Source organism: Hyperolius riggenbachi, chromosome 12, assembly GCF_040937935.1.
Source record: "Hyperolius riggenbachi isolate aHypRig1 chromosome 12, aHypRig1.pri, whole genome shotgun sequence".
Lineage (NCBI taxonomy): Eukaryota > Metazoa > Chordata > Amphibia > Anura > Hyperoliidae > Hyperolius > Hyperolius riggenbachi.
Window position 1 is genome coordinate 158,519,002 of NC_090657.1, and position 17,444 is coordinate 158,536,445.

Below are 17,444 nucleotides of genomic sequence, written 5' to 3' on the forward strand. Positions count from 1 at the left end.
TGTACTGCGCATCCGCAAGCCCCATTGATCGAGCACTCGTGTGTGTGGAGTACAGAGCCGTCAGTCTTCGGGAGCCAAAGTGCTTCTGAAGACTGATGAAGTCTCCAGAGGCAGGAGACTAAAATGGAGGAGCCTGCAGAGGAATGCGGAGACCAGGAGGAGAACAGGAAGGCTCTATAAGACCCAGAGTCGTTTTTTATTTTTAGTTAAGCATCAGCCTTGCTTTAAAAGGACAACTTACTCATATTACTAACAGCTATATGTGACATTGACTTGGCTGTAAGCTCCAGGCTCACCGACAGCTATGGTTCTGGGTCATCATGAGCCGACTGGGTATTCTGTAACACTGGTCCTAGCCCTATCTCAAAGAGCCGTATCAATCCCTGCCATGCACGGATTCCACCAAAAAGACAGCCAAGCTCTGATGAGGACCAGCAGTCCAAAACAGGCTGTATGTATGTTGCATTGATGTGGCTCCATAAAATGCATTAGCTATAAGCTCACTATACACCAGTGGTTCTGGATGTGTGCCTGGCTTCAGGATAGTCTCACCATACACCAGCGGTTCTGGCTTCAGGATAGGCTCACTATACACCAGCAGATCCGGCTGTGTGCCTGGCTTCAGGATAGGCTCACTATACACCAGCGGATCCGGCTGTGTGGCTGGCTTCAGGATAGGCTCACTATACACCAGCGGATCCGGCTGTGTGCCTGGCTTCAGGATAGGCTCACTATACACCAGCGGATCCGGCTGTGTGCCTGGCTCCAGGATAGGCTCACTACACACCAGTGGTTCTGGCTGCGTGCCTGGCCTCAGGATAGGCTCACTATACACCAGCTGTTCTGGCTGTGTGCCTGGCTTCAGGATAGGCTCACTATAAACCAGCGGTTCTGGATGTGTGCCTGGCTTCAGGATAGGCTCACTATACACCAGCAGTTCTGGCTGTGTGCCTGGCTTCAGGATAGGCTCACTATACACCAGCGGATCCGGCTGTGTGCCTGGCTTCAGAATAGGCTCACTATACACCAGCGGTTCAGGCTGCGTGCCTGGCTTCAGGATAGGCTCACTATAAACCAGCGGTTCTGGATTTGTGCCTGGCTTCAGGATAGGCTCACTATACACCAGCGGTTCTGGATGTGTGCCTGGCATAAGGATAGGCTCACTACACACCAGCGGTTCTGGCTGTGTGCCTGGCTTCAGGATAGGCTCACTATACAGCAGTGGTTCTGGCTGTATGCCTGGCTTCAGAATAGGCTTACTATACACCAGCAGTTCTGGCTGCGTACCTGGCTTCAGGATAGGCTCACTATAAACCAGCGGTTCTGGATGTGTGCCTGGCTTCAGGATAATCTCACTATACAACAGCAGGATAATCTCACTATAGAGCAGCGGTTCTGGATGTGTGACTGGCTTCAGGATAGACTCACTATACACCAGCAGTTCTGGCTGCGTGCCTGGCTTCAGGATAGGCTCACTATAAACCAGCGGTTCTGGCTGTGTGCCTGGCTTCAGAATAGGCTCACTATACACCAGCTGTTCTGGCTGTGTGCTTGGCTTAAGGATAGGCTCACTATAAACCAGCGGTTCTGGCCGAGTTGCTGTCTTCAGGATAGGCTCACTATACAGCAGCAGTTCTGGCTGTGTGCCTGGCTTAGGGCAGATGCTCACTTAGGGCTGAATTATTATAGATACCTTCTGTTTAAAGAAGGTAAAATTATATTCAGTCGTTGCTATCTGATGGAAGGGGTTTTCAGTTATAGACTCTTCTACTCTCCTAGTGGTTCTGGGTCACCCTGTGCTGTCTGGGCATTCTGTGTCGGAGCTGATAGGGCTGTGAGTTCCAGGCTCATTTATGTCTAGCAATATACAGTATTATACTTCTGTAACGCTACAGACACAATATTGATTTGCAGGGTAATTTGCAAGACTTACATTCAGGTAGTTTTGCAGGTACTGACCTCAGTGCAGTTGGAGGAATACTCTTGTGGTTTGACAAATTTCAGCTGATACATCATCTTGCAGATGACCATGACACAGGACCACACGGTGGAGATGTTGGAGGCGTTTGGGCGGAGGTGTGAATAGGGCAGTGCAAACACCCAAGGCAGGTAAAAAAGGCAGTTCATCAGAGATACCTGAAAGTACAAGACGGCAAAGTGTGAGACATCAGCAGTGAGGGCACAAAGAGGGCACAATGGCTGGCTGGTGGGGCCCATTTGGGTGATCAAAATCAATGTTTGTACACATCACAAACAGAACTCAGAGGATTTTGAGCAGATCAGATTGTGCAAATGATGGTGCTATTATGGAAGAAACGTTACCTACAGATAGACTTAGCTAGTTGACGGGCATGCTTTAATCCTTACTTGATAGCAAGCAGCTCCTGTGTGGACAGATCACAGACAAATCATTCTAACCCCCAACTTGTGTTTCAGGACACTACAAGCAAGGGGAGGGGAGAGAGGCAGGAGGGAGAGGAACGCTGTGTGTGTGTTGTTCCTTATCTTAGTACCTAAGCATTGCTGGAGAATATAACTTGTATTTTACTGATGGGAAGTTTTGAATCAGGATTATTATCCTGTTTTTACAGACCCTCTCCTGTTCACTGTATGCAGCTGGAGCCTCAAAACATTAACTGGATGTTACTGAGCAGGGGAGCACAGTGATTCTTGGGGGTGGGGCAGTGCCCAAGTGTAGTGACGGCCATGGACATCAGTGCTCTGTCATTACCACCACCGACCAACAGGTCTGCATCAGTGGCAAAGACCTGCAATGTAATGACAAGGAAGCTAAACCACTATTGGCTAGCACAGGAAGACTGATTGTCTCTAAACCTCCTGTAGTGTGAAGAAAATGCCTCCCCACTCAAACAGTGGTTTAACCACTTCCTGTCCAGAGGACGTGAAAAGAAGTTACTGCACTCTCCTCCCTAAAAAATCCTAGATAACACTGTTCATTTATCTCTGAGCTGATAAAACCACTATAGAGTTGAAGAGGAATAATAGCAAACCCCTCTCCTTATTAGCAGGGCTAAGTAAACACGTTTAAAATAAACATTCCAGGAGAAGACAGATGTAACAGGTGAGTTATGTGATACTAATGCATGATGAAAACAAACTATTTCAATAAACAGGAGAGATAGACAAATAAAATGTTTGGGTTTAATGTAGAATAGAACTGTGAACACTAAAGCTATAACAGATGTAAGTGGATACATGTATTTTTCCCTGTTTTCCTTTTAAAATGCATAGAAAATAAAGTAATCGCTAAACACAACAAATATCGGCCACAAAAAGCAAGCCTAATTTGTCCTGAAAATAAAAAAAACAATATATAGATCATTTAGTTAGTTAGTGATAATTATTGATAAAGTTATTGTCAAACTAATCAGAGCTGAGATGTGAAAATGACCAGGGTAAGGAAGTGGTTAAAGTTCTGTGTGGAAAAGTGCAATCTGTAGATACCAGGTCAATGTGTGCAATCAAGCAGCACTATTTCTGGAAGGTGGGCAAGATCAGATCAAAAGTGGCCACCTATAAGGCTCCGCCCACCGGATAAAACAATACTTTATGCATGTTACGTCTTGCTCATGTGGAATCTTTATGTATAAATTCCTTCTTATATTATTATTATTATTTATTTATAAAGCGCCAACATATTCCGTGGCGCTGTACAATGTAAGAAAACAAACAAGGGATACATAATGATACAGACAATGATATAAATCAAATATGAACACTGATACAAGATACAGCACTGCTGATTACAATTTGATTTAACATGATGACTAAAATGTATAAATGTCTAACAAAGTGCAAGCAATTCAATCAATAACATTCCATGACACAAAAGGGTGAGAGCCCTGCCCTTGCGAGCTTACAATCTAAAGGAATGGGGTGGAAACAAGAGGTGGGGGAAGTATACAGTATCTGTACAGGCAGTGCATAATTAGGTTATTTAGTGGGTGCATGGCCTAAGCTACGAGTGGCGGATGTGATGTGGAAGGGCATTCCAGAGGAGGGGTGAGGCACGTGAGAAGTCTTGTACACGTGAATGTGAGGAGGTAATTGTAGAAGAGGATAGAAGAAGCTCGTGTGCAGATCTGAGATTGCGGTTGGGTTGGTATCTGGAGAATAGTGAGGCGATGTACAGGGAAGAGAGATTGTGGAGAGCTTTGTAGGTTAGGGTTAAGAGTTTGAACAGAATCCTCTCGTTAATTGGTAGCCAGTGAAGAGCTTGACAGAGAGGGTCAGCAGAGGAAGAGCGAGAGGAGAGATGAATGAGTCGAGCAACAGAATTCAGTACAGAATTGAGCGGTGCTAGTCGGTTAGTTGGAAGTCCACCAAGCAATATATTGCAATAGTCCAATCGAGATATAATAAGAGCATGTACTAACATTTTGGTTGTGTCATGGGAGAGAAAAGGTTGGATACGTGCTATGTTTTTCAGTTGGAAATGGCAGGAGCTGGTTAGGGAGTTAATGTGAGGAGTAAATGAGAGAGAAGAATAAAATATTACCCCCAAGCACCGTGCTTTGGGAACTGATGTTATAGACGTGTTAACATTTATTGTACTATCAGGCAATGGGGCGGACAGGGATGGTGGAAAGACTATTAGTTCAGTTTTATTCATATTAAGTTTTAAGAAGCGAGAGGACATGAAAGAGGAAATAGCGGACAGGCAGTCGGGAACCCGTGTGAGGAGGGAGTTAAGGTCTGGGGCTGAGAGATACAGTTGTGTATCATCTGCATATAGGTGGTATTGGAAACCAAATGAGCTGAGTTACCAAGACCGTGCATGTAGATGGAGAAGAGGAGGGGGCCGAGGACAGAGCCTTGAGGTAACCCTACAGACAGAGGATGTGAAGAGGAGGCCTGATCTGAATAAGAAACAGTGAAAGACCTTCCAGAGAGGTAGGAAGATATCCAGGAGAGAGCGAGGTCCTTTATTCCTATAGATGAAAGGATCTGTAGGAGTAGAGTGTGGTGGACAGTGTCGAATGCTGATGACAGATCTAGAAGGATGAGTATGGAATAATAGCCTTTGGATTTAGCTGTGAGGAGATCATTAGCTACTTTGGTGAGGGCTGTTTCTGTGGAGTGGTTTGGCCGGAAGCCAGACTGGAACTGATCAAGCAAGGAATTTGCAGATAAATACTGACTTAGTTCAGCATGAATGTGGCGTTCAAGTAATTTAGATGCAAATGGGAGAAGTGACACTGGGTGGTAGTTAGCAGGTTCGGTGGGGTCTAGAGATGGTTTTTTAAGTAGTGGTGTTACAACAGCCCTCTTGAGTGAGGATGGAAAAATTCCAGTGGAGAGGGATAGGTTAAACAGCGATGTTAGGGCAGGGATGAGGGATGTGGATAGATGTGGAATGAGATGTGATGGGATAGGATCCAAAGAACAGGTGGTTAGATGAGATCGGGGAGTGGAGAGAAACTGGAAAGAGAGCAGTCAACAAGAGGAGTGGAGATGGAGTTTGATGTCTCCGTGGAAAACACACTACGTATTTTTGCAATTTTATCTGTAAAGTATGTTGCAAATTCTTCAGCTGATAAGCATGAAGAAAGAGGAGGAGGGGGTGGACGAAGAAGGGAGTTGAAAGTACTGAACAGGCGCTTTGGATTGTGCAAGTGGGAGGATATGAGGGAGGAGAAGTATGATTGTTTTGCAGAAGAGAGAGCGGTTTTAAAGAGGAACTCCAGTGAAAAATATGTAATAAAAAAAAGTGCTTCATTTTTACAATAATTATGTATAAATGATTTAGTTAGTGTTTGCTCATTGTAAATCTTTCCTCTCCCTGATTTACATTCTGACATTTATTACATGGTGACATTTTTACTGTGGGCAGGTTATGTAGCTGCTCCTAGCTGTTTTGGCCGTTACAGACAGCTGTAAGCAGCTCTTTCCTGTCTGTGAACATTGTTACATTGTGGCAGTTTGCCCAGAGTACCGCGGTACTCACAGCTTGTTGTGGGAGGGGTTTCACCACAATATCAGTCATACAGCGCCCCCTGATGGTCTGTTTGTGAAATTCAATAGATTTCTCATGTAAAAGGGGGTATCAGCTACTGATTGGGATAACGTTAAAATCTTGATTGGAGTTCCTCTTTAAACTTGTTCAACTCTTTTTTGTAAGTAATGAAATCCTCATTAGTATTAGTTTTCCTCCAACGGCGTTCAGCTACCCTAGAGCACCCCATTAGCTGTTTAGTAGCTTTGGTCAGCCAGGGTTGGCGACTGACACGGTGTGGGCGGACATTGGTGAGGGGTGCGATTGCATCCAAGACTTGCGTGATTGAGCAGTGATAGTGTGCAGCTGCTGAGTCAGGGTCAGTGAATGGTTGTGTGAGGAGAGGTGCCAAGGCATCAGAGACAGATTGCATGTCTATGTTGCGGTAGTTCCTGCGTGTATATGAGCGTGCTTAAGGCAGGGTGGTAGGAAGAGAGGAGGAGAGAGAGAAGTTTAGTAAGTTATGATCAGAGAGCGGGAGAGGAGTATTAGTGAAATTATATGTAGGAAGACAAAAAAATTGTACTTTACAGCAAGAGATTTCCATCTTTTACAGTCAATCAGCCTCACTTACCAACGCTGCCAGATCAAAAAAAAAAAAAGATATCTGTAAAAATGACACTGATAGGAAGATACCTACGACAGCTAAGCTAAAAGGGAACCCGAGGTGAGAGTGATATGGAGGCTGCCATATTTATTCCCTTTTAAACCATGCTGATTGCCTGGCTGTCGTCCTGATACTCCTCCACCAAGCCGAACGTGCTGACCTTTAGGTTGAATAAAGACATTTGGGTTGTTGTTTTTTTGCAGTGTTTTTCAGTTGTTGTGTATATGCAGGTTCACTTCAGGCTCCTTGTCTGGCTGTCATATTTTCCTTTGTTCAATTCCTTTGATTTGTACAGATTTGGACTGGATATAGGAACGCTGTGTGCAGATTTTTCTATATCATTTCTCTGCAGTTTGTTAGTTATACACTTTACGAATATACTTAGTTATTTAGCATACAGACTAGTGTGTGTGTGGCAATCTGTACTATTAATTAGACGCTGCACCCAAGTGTCCCATAGACAATTGTCTGCTGTATAATTGCATAGCATATTGATTTTAGGATGATTAAGGCCTCACAGTCTGAGCATAGCTGCTTCACAGGATTATTTCTTTATACTGGAGGCAGGGCAGTAACACTACAATATACTGCTATTACTGCTGGTTACAGAAGATCATTGAGACATTTTCCTATTGAAGGTCCAGTTAAAGCAGACCTCCACCTTTTTCCTATATGCTGAGCAATAAGGACAACAAGGAGGGCGGAAAATTAGGGGCATACCTAGAAATCCTTCTACTTTTTGAGCAGGGGAGAGCAAGGTATGGGGGTGAGGGGATTCGAGTAGCCCTCCCAGCCACTGTGCGTGCCCGCTGCTTGCGACTCCTGAGCTGCGAGCCTGCGACCCCTCCTGCCCCTAAGAACGGCACTGGTCGGACCCCAGAGCCGCGTGTGTCGTCGCCCCTCTCCCCTTCTCCTGCACCGATTGTCGGGTCAATTGTTACACCCCTGGGCGGAATGCTTGGTTTCCATGGTTATTGTGCACTGATGTATTTTTCATTACCTCTCGAACTGTGATCCAGATGATGATGGTGGACACAATCTTGATAATGTGAAGCTCCATCAGCCTCCACAGGAGAACCTGCACATTATGGATAAAGTCCAGCAGAGTCAGCAGCATGGAGATCAGCTTGTCAATCACAGGAATCCATGGATTGGTGCCTGAAAAGAGACCGAATACGTCACACCGCTTCCTCAGAGCATACGTCACACCGCTTCCTCAGAGCATGCGTTACACTGCGTCCTCACAGGATACGTCACACTGCTGCCTCAGAGCATACGTCACACTGCTTCCTCAGAGCACACGTTACAGCACTTCCTCAGAGAATACGTCACACCGCTTCCTCAGAGCACACGTCACAGCACTTCCTCAAAGCATACGTCACACCGCTTCCTCAGAGCATACGTCACAGCACTTCCTCAGAGCATACGTCACACCGCTTCCTCAAAGCATACGTCACACCGCTTCCTCAGAGCACACGTCACAGCACTTCCTAAGAGTACACGTCACAGCACTTCCTCAGAGCACACGTCACAGCACTTCCTCAGAGCACACGTCACAGCACTTCCTCAGAGCATACGTCACACTGCTTCCTCAGAGCACACGTTACAGCACTTCCTCAGAGAATATGTCACACCGCTTCCTCAGAGCACACGTCACAGCACTTCCTCAAAGCATACGTCACACCGCTTCCTCAGAGCATACGTCACAGCACTTCCTCAGAGCATACGTCACACCGCTTCCTCAGAGCATACGTCACACCGCTTCCTCAGAGCACATGTCACAGCGCTTCCTAAGAGTACACGTCACAGCACTTCCTCAGAGCACACGTCACAGCACTTCCTCAGAGCACACGTCACAGCACTTCCTCAGATCATATGTCACACCGCTTCCTCCGAGCACACGTCACAGCACTTCCTCAGAGCACACGTCACAGAACTTCCTTTAGAGCATACGTCACACCACTTCCTCAGATCACATGTCACACCGCTTCCTCCGAGCACACGTCACAGCACTTCCTCAGAGCATACGTCACACCGCTTCCTCAGAGCACACGTCACAGAACTTCCTTTAGAGCATACGTCACACCACTTCCTCAGATCATACGTCACACCGCTTCCTCAGAGCACACGTCACAGCACTGCCTCAGAGCATACGTCACACCGCTTCCTCAGAGCACACGTCACAGCATTTCCTCAGAGCATACGTCACACCGCTTCCTCAGAGCACACGTCACACCGCTTCCTCAGAGCACACGTCACACCGCTTCCTCAGAGCACACGTCACACCGCTTCCTCAGAGCATACGTCACACCGCTGCCTCAGAGCATACGTCATACCGCTGCCTCAGAGCTCACATCACACCGCTGCCTCAGAGCACACGTCACACCGCTGCCTCAGAGCACACGTCACACCGCTGCCTCAGAGCACACGTCACACCGCTGCCTCAGAGCACACGTCACACCGCTTCCTCAGAGCACACGTCACACCTCTTCCTCAGAGGATACGTTACACTGCTTCCTCAGAGGATACGTCACACCGCTTCCTCAGAGAACACGTCACACTGCTTCCTCAGAGCACACGTTACACCGCTGCCTCAGAGCACACGTCACACCGCTGCATCAGAGCACACGTTACACCGCTGCATCAGAGCACACGTTACACCGCTGCCTCAGAGCACACGTTACACCGCTGCCTCAGAGCACACGTTACACCGCTGCCTCAGAGCACACGTCACACCGCTGCCTCAGAGCACACGTTACACCGCTGCATCAGAGCACACGTTACACCGCTGCCTCAGAGCACACGTCACACCGCTGCCTCAGAGCACACATCACACCGCTGCCTCAGAGCACACATCACACCGCTGCCTCAGAGCACACGTCACACTGCTTCCTCAGAGAACACGTCACACTGCTTCCTCAGAGCACACGTTACACCGCTGCCTCAGAGCACACGTCACACCGCTGCATCAGAGCACACGTTACACCGCTGCATCAGAGCACACGTTACACCGCTGCCTCAGAGCACACGTTACACCGCTGCCTCAGAGCACACGTTACACCGCTGCCTCAGAGCACACGTCACACCGCTGCCTCAGAGCACACGTTACACCGCTGCATCAGAGCACACGTTACACCGCTGCCTCAGAGCACACGTCACACCGCTGCCTCAGAGCACACATCACACCGCTGCCTCAGAGCACACATCACACCGCTGCCTCAGAGCACACGTCACACTGCTGCCTCAGAGCACACGTCACACCGCTTCCTCAGAGCACACGTCACACCGCTTCCTCAGAGCAGAGGTCACACCCTTCAATCCATCAGCACTGCCCATGCAGTTGAGTGAAAAAAAAGAAAGAAAATGAAGCATGCTAGAAATGGAAGCAAGGCCTAAGATTCCTTATCAAGCTGCTAGAGAAAACCACAAAGGAGGCCTAGAGGCTCACGGGCTGAAATTATTACACCAGGCTAGATATGTACAGGTACATGGGGCAAGGTGCAGGTCACCTGCAGACTGTGTGCTGTCCGTGGTCACATCTCCATCCACGGTGATGTTATCAATCTTCTCCAGGGTGCACTGACTGGCGCTGATCTGTTTCTCTGTGTCCAGCCTGCAGAACACAAACACGGATTAATACTACACACAATACACATCAATACTACATACAATACACATATCAAAACATACAAGAGTTAGGCAAAGTATCATTCCAAACACTGGTCAATGCTGGCAGGATGAAGAAATTACCATAGTTTACTTTAAAAGGAAGCAGAGGTGTGAGACCTATGGAGGCTGCCATATTTATTTCCTTTTAAACAATACCAGTTGCCTGGCTGTCCTGAAGAACTCGAAAAATGCAGTAGTGTCTGACTCACACGAGAAACAAGCATGCAGCTAATCCAGTCACACTGCAGTCAGAGCACCTGATCTGTTGCATGCTTGTTCAGGGTTTATGGCTTAAAGTATTTTTTTTTTTTTTTATAAATCTTTTTATTTTGGAAAGCAAGATATAACATCAAGAATGAGACAAATATAATCAGAGAAAAATGACATTCCATCAGGATTTCAAACAATATATCATTGTAATGTGCACAAATGACAGGAAAAATAAGCATCATACGAAAACCTGGTTGACAGTCTTGCTCTCCCCCTTTTGTTTTTTATATACCGGACCCAGATATTTTATTCCCTCCCCAACCATCCCACCCTTTTACCTCCCTGCGATCTGGGCCCACGCCTTAAAGTATTAGAGGCAGAAGCTCAGCAGGACAGCCAGGCAATGTGCATTATTTAAAGGGAAATAAACATGTCAGCCTCCATATCCCATCTCACCTCAGGTTCTCTTTATTCTGTGGCTAACTTTCATCATACCATCCCTATTTAGGAGAATCTGGGCATCCCAACTCACTAGTATAGGTAGCAACAGATAATACATGGCAGCCAGATGTGTAGGAAGGATAGTACCATAAATAGATTGTGCCCCCCCTGCCACACACTCTGACCACTGGATAGTGTCCTCCCATACCACACACTCTGACCATGGGATAGTGTACTCCCATACCACACACTCTGACCATGGGATAGTGTACTCCCATACCACACACTCTGACCACAGGATAGTGTCCTCCCATACCACACACTATGACCACTGGATAGTGTCCTCCCATACCACACACTCTGACCACGGGATAGTGTCCTCCCATACCACACACTCTTACCATTGGATAGTGTCCTCCCATACCACACACTATGACCACGGGATAGTGTCCTCCCATACCACACACTCTGACAACTGGATAGTGTCCTCCCATACCACACACTATGACCATTGGATAGTGTTCTCCCATACTACACACTCTGACCACGGGATAGTGTCCTCCCATACCACACAGAGTGTGTAGTATGGGAGAACACTATCCAATGGTCATAGTGTGTGGTATGGGAGGACACTATCCAGTGGTCAGAGTGTGTGTTATGGGAGGGCACGATCCAGTGGTCAGAGTGTGTGGCATGGAGGGGGCACTGCCCAGTGGTCAGAGTGTGTGGCATGGGAGGATACTATCCTGTAGTCAAAATGTGTGTTATCGGAGGACACTATCCCGTGGTCAGAGTGTGTGGTATGGGAGGACACTATCCTGTGGTCAGAGTGTGTGGTATGGGAGGACACTATCCCATGGTCAGAGTGACCACGGGATAGTGTCCTCCCATACCACACACTCTGACCACGGGATAGTGTCCTCCCATACCACACAGAGTGTGTGGTATGGGAGGACACTATCCCGTGGTCACTCTGACCATGGGATAGTGTCCTCCCATACCACACACTCTGACAACAGGATAGTGTCCTCCCATACCACACACTATGACCACTGGATAGTGTCCTCCCATACCACACACTCTGACCACGGGATAGTGTCCTCCGATAACACACATTTTGACTACAGGATAGTATCCTCCCATGCCACACACTCTAACCACTGGGCAGTGCCCCCTCCATGCCACACACTCTGACCACTGGATCGTGCCCTCCCATAACACACACTCTGACCACTGGATAGTGTCCTCCTATACCACACACTCTGACCATGGGATAGTGTCCTCCCATACCACACACTCTGACCACTGGATAGTGTCCTCCCATACCACACACTCTGACCACGGGATAGTGTCCTCCCATACCACACACTCTGACCACGGGATAGTGTCCTCCAATAACACACATTTTGACTACAGGATAGTATCCTCCCATGCCACACACTCTGACCACTGGGCAGTGCCCCCTCCATGCCACACACTCTGACCACTGGATCGTGCCCTCCCATAACACACACTCTGACCACTGGATAGTGTCCTCCTATACCACACACTCTGACCATGGGATAGTGTCCTCCCATACCACACACTCTGACCACTGGATAGTGTCATCCCATACCACACACTCTGACCACGTAATAGTGTCCTCCCCTACCACACACTCTGACCACTGAATAGTCCCACCAATCAAAAACTACAGGCATTGCTTATTCTGAATCTCAATGATTGATGGACACCAACACATGGCAGACATCAAGGTAAGCATCATTGCTAGAATCCCTCTAAAGGTAGAAGGTGTCATTGATGCCCTAGTCAATACTTTAAGCACATCATTTTGTTTTGTTTCTTTTTCTTTTTACACGACATAGAACTACGTCATCCTCTGGGAAATAAGGACTTTGTTCAGTGGTTGCAAGGATTTCAAGAGGCCAGAATCCCGCGGATCCTTACGTCTTCCGAAGATTGCCAAGGTTTTCTTTAATCCTGAAATGTAAGAGGATGTTCAGAGTTAATATTTTAATAAAGATACCAACCCAATAAAGTCTGAATGTGGAGCAGAGAGCATTGTATGTGTTTCCTGCTGCACCACTGTCATGGTGTATTATTGTTATTATTATGAATTATATAGCAACAACATCTTCTACATTGTACAAAACATATAGTGGGGAGCATAGATGCATTCAAAACTCTGTACAATCAGGACATCCAGCAATACAAATACAGATATAGCCGATATGCGGTGTGAGACATCACCAGTACTGGTACATGTTCATATGATACATTGCATTAGAAAAAGAAGCACTAGGTGGAGATCCCTCTCCTTGTGAGCTTATAATCTAGAGGGTGGTGGGGCGGAGACATTAGGGAAGGAGACACAGGGGTTAGCGGATGAGGCAGTGAGCTTCCAGTGCTACCTATAGCAAATGATATGCTTGTCTGAACAGGTGGGTTACGAGAGATCATTGGAAGGTTTCCAGGCTTGGATCATAACTGACAGGTTGTGAGAGAGAGTTCGAAAGAAGAGAGGTGACCCTTGTAAGTAGTCCATTAATGTGTAATGGTTAAGGGCTTTGCTTCTGACACAGGCGACCTAGGTTCGAATCTCAGCTCTGCCTGTTCAGTAAGCCAGCACCTATTCAGTAGGAGACCTTTGGCAAGTCTCCCTAACACTGCTACTGCCTATAGAGCGCGTCCTAGTGGCTGCAGCTCTGGCGCTTTGAGTCCGCCAGGAGAAAAGCGCGATATAAATGTTCTTTTTCTTTCTTTCTTTCTGCCCCTTTAAGGACACGCTGGTACAGAAATGGCAGAATCCCGACGAAAAGTCGCACATAACCGCCGCACGTCAGGAACCTGGGCTACCCACTCTGCCATCTCTATGATGGCAGAGCTCCCGTGAGCCAGCCAGGAGCCACTTTCATTGGCTCCTGGCCATGTCTTTCAATGTAAGCCAATGGGAGTTGCTTATAATGACAGACACGGCCAGGAGCCAATGAAATTGGCTCCTGACCAGCCTACAGGGCTCTGCCGTCATCGAGACAGGCAGAATGATGGGAGACAGCTGGGATTCAGTGCGAGATCGGCGGGAGCATCGAAAATGGTGGATGCGCACAGCGGCGTTGAATTGAAATCTATGCCCTGGCAGCCAGATAGCCATGAAAACAGGGCGTAGATTTCAATTAGCACAGTCCATAAGTAGGGAAAAATTCTACGACTTTCAAAGTTGCATATTTTACTGCTCGGGGGAGGCAGAGCTTTGTGTTGTAGCTCTGACTCCAGTCCATTCAATCGTTGCCAATCTCTGCCTCTCCCTACCCATCTCAGTGAAAGAAGACTGAGAGGGGCGGGGAGAGGCGGTGATCGGTGGTGATTGAATGGACTGGAGGCAGAGCTAAAGCACAAAGTTCTGCCTCCTCCAGGAAGTACCGGAGGATTTTGCCATGGGGCTTTTGGGATAAAGACTTCTGCGGCGAATCATCTTTCATCAGTCTTCTTTGACTGATATGGGTGGGGAGAGGCGGAGAGAACGGCGGTGATTTAATGGACTGGAGGCAGAGCTACAGCACAAAGCTTTGCCTCCCCCAGGCAGCAAAATCTGCAACTTTGAAAGTCATACAATTTTGCCCTGGGATTTTGGGGGGGATAAAGACCTTGTACGGCCGCAGGGATGCGGCGAATCATCTTTGCTCTTAAGGCTGAAGAGCATTCCGAAATAAAAATAGGTAATTTTTAAGGCTTCGGACTCTCTTTAAAGAGAAACTCCGACCAAGAATTGAACTTTATCCCAATCAGTAGCTGATACCCCCTTTTACATGAGAAATCTATTGCTTTTCACAAACAGACCATCAGGGGGCGCTGTATGACTGATATTGTGGTGAAACCCCTCCCACAAGAAACTGAGGACCGTGGTACTCCTGGCAGTTTCCTGTCTGTGAACTTTGTTGCATTGTGGGAAATAGCTGTTTACAGATGTTTCCAAATGCCAAAAAAGCATGCAGCAGCTACATCACCCGACAATAGTAAAAATGTCACCATGTAATAAATGTCAGAATGTAAATCAGGGATTTAAAAGATTTTACAATGGGCAAACACTGAATAAATCATTTATACATAATTATTGTAAAAATGAAGCACTTTTTTTTTATTACATTATTTTCACTGGAGTTCCTCTTTAAGTCTTTGTGGACATGTTCAGAGTGTGGGAAATAACTTGGCAATAAAGGAAGCCTTAACAAACATGAGAGAAGTCATACTGGTGAGAAACCACATTCATGTGCTGAGTGTGGGTAAGGTTTGGTACAGAAGTCATAGCTTGTCAGATGTGAAATATCTGAGTGTGGGAAATGTTTAGTCAGACCTGAGAAATCTCATGCCTGTGAGAATCACTAATCATCTGCAGAGTGGCGAAATGTTTTAGTCAGCAATCACTTATCAGACATGAGAGATCTCAGAAATCAGTTCTTGTCATACGCGGGAGATCTCACACTGGTGAGAAACTCGATTCATGTGCTGAGTGTGGGAAATGTTTTGTTTGGAAATCACATCTTGTCATACATGAGAAATCTCACACTGGTGAGAAGCCATATTCATGTGCTAAGTGTGCGAAATGTTTTGCTCGGAAATCACATCTTGCCATACATGAGAGATTGCACATGAATAAGACTTCTCTTCAGTGTGAGGAGTGTTGGAAATGTTTTTGTTTGGAAATCACATTTTGTCATACATAAGAGATCTTACACTAGAGAGAAGCCCTATTCATTTGCTGACTGTGGGAAATGTTTTTTTGTGGAAACCTCATCTTGTCAAACATGAGAGATCTTACACTAGAGAGAAGCCCTATTCATGTGCTGAATGTGGGAAATGGTTTGTGTGGAAGTCACATCCTGTCATACATGAAAGAACTTGCACTGGTGAGAAACTCCATGTGCTGAGTGTGGGAAATATTTTGGGATTAAATCAAACCTTGCTATTCATGGCAGACCTCATACTGTGAACCTTTAGGGGGGAAAAAACAAAAAAACAAAACATGAGCCGATTTTGAAACAAAAGCATTTCCCGCACTCAGCACATGGATATGGCTTTTCGCCAGTATAAGATCTCTTATCTCTGAGTAAATGTGACTTCTGTCCAAAACATTTCCCACACTCTGCACATGAATCGAGTTTCTCTCCAGTGTAAGATCTCTCATGTTTGACTTAATGTGATTTCCAAACAAAACATTTCCCACACTCAGCACATGAATAGAGTTTCTCCCCAGTGTGAGATCTCTTATGTATGATAAGATGTGATTTCCAAACAAAACATTTCCCACACTCAGCACATGAATAGAGTTTCTCCCCAGTGTGAGATCTCTTATGTATGATAAGATGTGATTTCTAAACAAAACATTTCCCACACTCAGCACATAGAGTTTCTCTGCAGTGTGAGATCTCTTATGTATAATAAGATGTGATTTCCAAACAAAACATTTCCCACACTCGGCACATGAATAGAGCTTCTCACCAGAGTATAACACAACTGCATGGTAGGACATACTAAAGCAGCCTGCATTCACTCCCAGAAATGACAGTACAATATCTCGGCTGCCCAATTCAGCTAAGACTATTCATTGAATAGTAAGAGTTATAATTACATGCTGGGTCTTTTTCCCTAATCTCACTCCATGAGCCTGTATGTGCCAGCTTCAAACACATAGCCCCTCCCCCTTGCAGAAAAGGGCTGTGGTGCTTCCGTGGCACTCTATCTCGGGTAGTGAGAGCCCCATGACACTCTCCTGCAAAGGGGGGGGTGCTGCCCACCAGAAGCTGGAGCCCGTGGAGTGAGTTTAAAGTCAATGGAAATCGATAAAAAAAATATCAGCCAGATACTTACCTAAGGAGAGGGAAGGCTCTGGATCCTATAGAGCCTTCACTCTCCTCTCCAGGTGCCCTCGTTGTGGCTGCAGCTCCCCCATTTGAATCCCCCGCCGCGGGGGACTTCGGAAGTCTTCAGGAGCCAAGTCCTCCTGAAGACAGGTGGCTCCATACTGCGCACACATGAGTGCGAAAGATAGGGCACTCACATATGCAAGGTATGGAGTGGCCCATCTTTGGGAGCACTCGTGCTCCCGAAGACTTCCGAAGCCTCCCTTAGCAGCAGAGAAGCAGTATTTGACCAATTTGGTCAAATACTGCTAGAGCGCAGGGACCGTTAGAGGAGTGAGGAACCTCTATAGGACCCAGATATTTGCCTCTTCTTAAGTATGTGACTGTTTTTTTGGGGTTTTGTTTCTAATCGATGCACAATGACTAAGGAGAGAACGCAAGATGGAATGACTAACCCCTCCCTCCGCACTTATTTATATCTGCCTGTGGTGGGATGTCTTCTCATTAGCTGCTGGGCCTTGCTCTGCATCCTGGGAGTAAATGATTTGCTCAGCAGACACCCATTCCACTCTTCCCACCACCCTCACCATGAAAGGAAGTTTGACCACTCTGATTTTTGCATCAATGATACGGCTTATTTCTC

General features: G+C 46.7%; 1 protein-coding gene across 3 annotated transcripts in view; it reads right to left on the bottom strand.

The window, feature by feature from the left end:
- The window catches only part of LOC137542170 (piezo-type mechanosensitive ion channel component 2-like), a 258,588-nt gene that overhangs the window by 125,584 nt on the left and 115,560 nt on the right, over positions 1 to 17,444 (bottom strand). For all 3 annotated transcript variants that reach the window (XM_068263888.1, XM_068263889.1, XM_068263890.1), the window contains 4 exons: positions 12,891 to 12,923; positions 10,133 to 10,236; positions 7,624 to 7,781; positions 1,960 to 2,136 (listed from right to left, as the gene is read on the bottom strand). In XM_068263888.1, the coding sequence (XP_068119989.1) occupies positions 1,960 to 2,136; positions 7,624 to 7,781; positions 10,133 to 10,236; positions 12,891 to 12,923 (472 nt within the window). The remainder of the gene's footprint in view (positions 1 to 1,959; positions 2,137 to 7,623; positions 7,782 to 10,132; positions 10,237 to 12,890; positions 12,924 to 17,444) is intronic.